The 2132-nt window shown below is 48.2% G+C and overlaps 1 protein-coding gene across 3 annotated transcripts in view; it reads left to right on the top strand.

Annotated features, from left to right (window-relative positions):
- Window positions 1-2132, top strand: part of CLCN6 (chloride channel, voltage-sensitive 6) — a 38479-nt gene that overhangs the window by 17384 nt on the left and 18963 nt on the right. For all 3 annotated transcript variants that reach the window (XR_001007858.1, XM_011996578.1, XM_011996579.1), the window contains one exon: window positions 1225-1331. Coding sequence is in view for 2 of the 3 variants with exons in the window: in XM_011996578.1 (XP_011851968.1) it covers window positions 1225-1331 (107 nt within the window). In the remaining variant the exon portion in view is untranslated. The remainder of the gene's footprint in view (window positions 1-1224; window positions 1332-2132) is intronic.

The raw sequence follows: 2132 nt of genomic DNA, 5'->3' as shown, positions 1-2132 counted from the left end.
TCGGGAGGCTGAGGCAGGAGAATGGCGTGAACCCGGGAGGCGGAGCTTGCAGTGAGCCGAGATCGTGCCACTGCACTCCAGCCTGGGCGATGAGCAAGACTCCGTCTCAAAAAAAAAAGAAGTGAAAGTGAACGAACCACAGAGCTGTATGTATCAACATGGCTAATTCTCAAAAACTTAATGTTCAGGAAAAAAAAGAGGAAGTTACAGAATATAGAAGTGCTGTGTACAACAGTATGGACACTTGAAATATGCACAATAATTTCAGGTTAATGGTTTCTCCCAGGGGAGAGAGGAAGGAAAACTGTTTTTTTGTTTTGTTTTGTTTCTTAAAATGGTGTCGAATGTTTTATTTTTAAAAAATACCTGGAGCACATATAGCATATTGTGGAGGTTTGTTAAAGCTGAGGTTGTGAGGGTATGGGTATTTGTTACTTTTTGTAATGTTTGAAGTATTTCCTAATGTCAAAGGCATCTCAAACAATTTTTTTTTTTTTTTCTGAGACAGTGTCTCACTCTGTCGCCCAGATTGGAGTGCAGTGGTGCGATCCTGGCTCACTGCAAGCTCCGCCCCCTGGGTTTACGCCATTCTCCTGCCTCAGCCTCCCGAGTAGCTGGGACTACAGGCGCCCACCACCATGCCCGGCTATTTTTTTGTATTTTTAGTAGAGACGAGGTTTCACCTTGTTAGCCAGGATGGTCTCGATCTCTTGACCTCGTGATCCGCCCGCCTCGGCCTCCCAAAGTGCTGGGATTACAGGCGTGAGCCACCGCGCCCGGCCTTTTTTTTAAGAGATGAGGTCTCACACTGTCGCCTGGACTGGAGTGCCGTGGTGCAATGACAGCTCACTGCAGCCTCAGCCTCCCAGGCTCAAGGGATACTCCCACCTCAGCTTCTTGAGTAGCTGGGACCATAGGCATGTACCACCATGCCCAACTAATGTTTGTATTTTTTGTAGTGACATGGTCTCACTACGTTGCCCAGGCTGGCCTCCAACTCTTAGGCTCAAGCGTTCCTCGTGCCTCAGCCGCCTAAAGTGTTGGGATGACAGGCATGAGCCATTGCACCCAGTTATCTCAGGCGTTTTGAAAAAAATTTTATATATGGAGAAAAAGTGCACTCAGCAGACAGCATGATCCAAAGGAGAAGCAGCTGCACCCTCTCACGTGATGACGGGGACACCCCTCGGCTGATCAACAGTTTCCTTAACCCAGTTTCTGCAGCGGTGGAGGAATGTAGCCAGAAAGGCTGCCTCGCTCTGTCTCTCCTTGAACTCCTGGGTTTTAACCTCACCTTTGTCTTCCTGGCAAGCCTCCTTGTTCTCATTGAGGTGAGGTGGTTTGATTCACCTGCTCGCTTAGGAGGTTTTAAAGTCCCGCACTCCTTTTCCCCACCTCCTTCCAGAATGTCAGGAAACTGAGAATGCAGATTCCTGCAGAAAGTGGCCTCTTGTTCACTGAAGATAAAGGTTTCACCCTCTGGTGAGATTAAAGAAGAAAAATCCAGATGAGGATGGTGGGTCTCAGCCTTGGCAGTACATTAGAATTCCCTGGAGAACTTTTTTAAAAACACACCTGAGCCCCAGCTGTGACACATGAGAACCTGTGGAATTGAGGTGCCTGGATTGATTGTTGAGAGGTTCCCCAAGTGATGCTGATTCACAGGGAACTTATGCAGATTCTGCGGGGAGGGAAAAAGGGGGAAAGGGCTGAAAACAAAATTGTTGGGTGCCATGCTCACTACCTGGGTGACAGGATCATTTGTATCCCAGACCTCAGCATCATGCAATATCCCCTTGTAACAGACCTGCACATGCAATCCCTGAATCTAAAATAAAAGTTGAAATTATTTTTCTTTAAAAAGTACAAGTTTGGCCACTTTGGGAGGCCAAGGCGGGTGGATCACCTAAGGTCGGGAGTTCGAGACCAGCCTGACCAACGTGGAGAAACCCCATCTCTACTAAAAATATAAAATTAGCCGGGCATGGTGGCACATGCCTGTAATCCCAGCTACTCGGGCAGCTGAGGCAGGAGATCGCTGGAACCCGGGAGGCGGAGGTTGCAGTGAGCCAAGATCACGCCATTGCACTCCAGCCTGGGCAACAAGAGTGAAACTCTGTCTCAAAAAAAAA

The sequence above is a fragment of the Mandrillus leucophaeus genome, unplaced genomic scaffold (genome assembly GCF_000951045.1).
Source record: "Mandrillus leucophaeus isolate KB7577 unplaced genomic scaffold, Mleu.le_1.0 Scaffold52, whole genome shotgun sequence".
In the NCBI taxonomy this organism is placed as follows: domain Eukaryota; kingdom Metazoa; phylum Chordata; class Mammalia; order Primates; family Cercopithecidae; genus Mandrillus; species Mandrillus leucophaeus.
The sequence above is the reverse complement of the archived record's forward strand: the minus strand, read 5'-3'. Positions and strand labels throughout refer to the sequence as shown.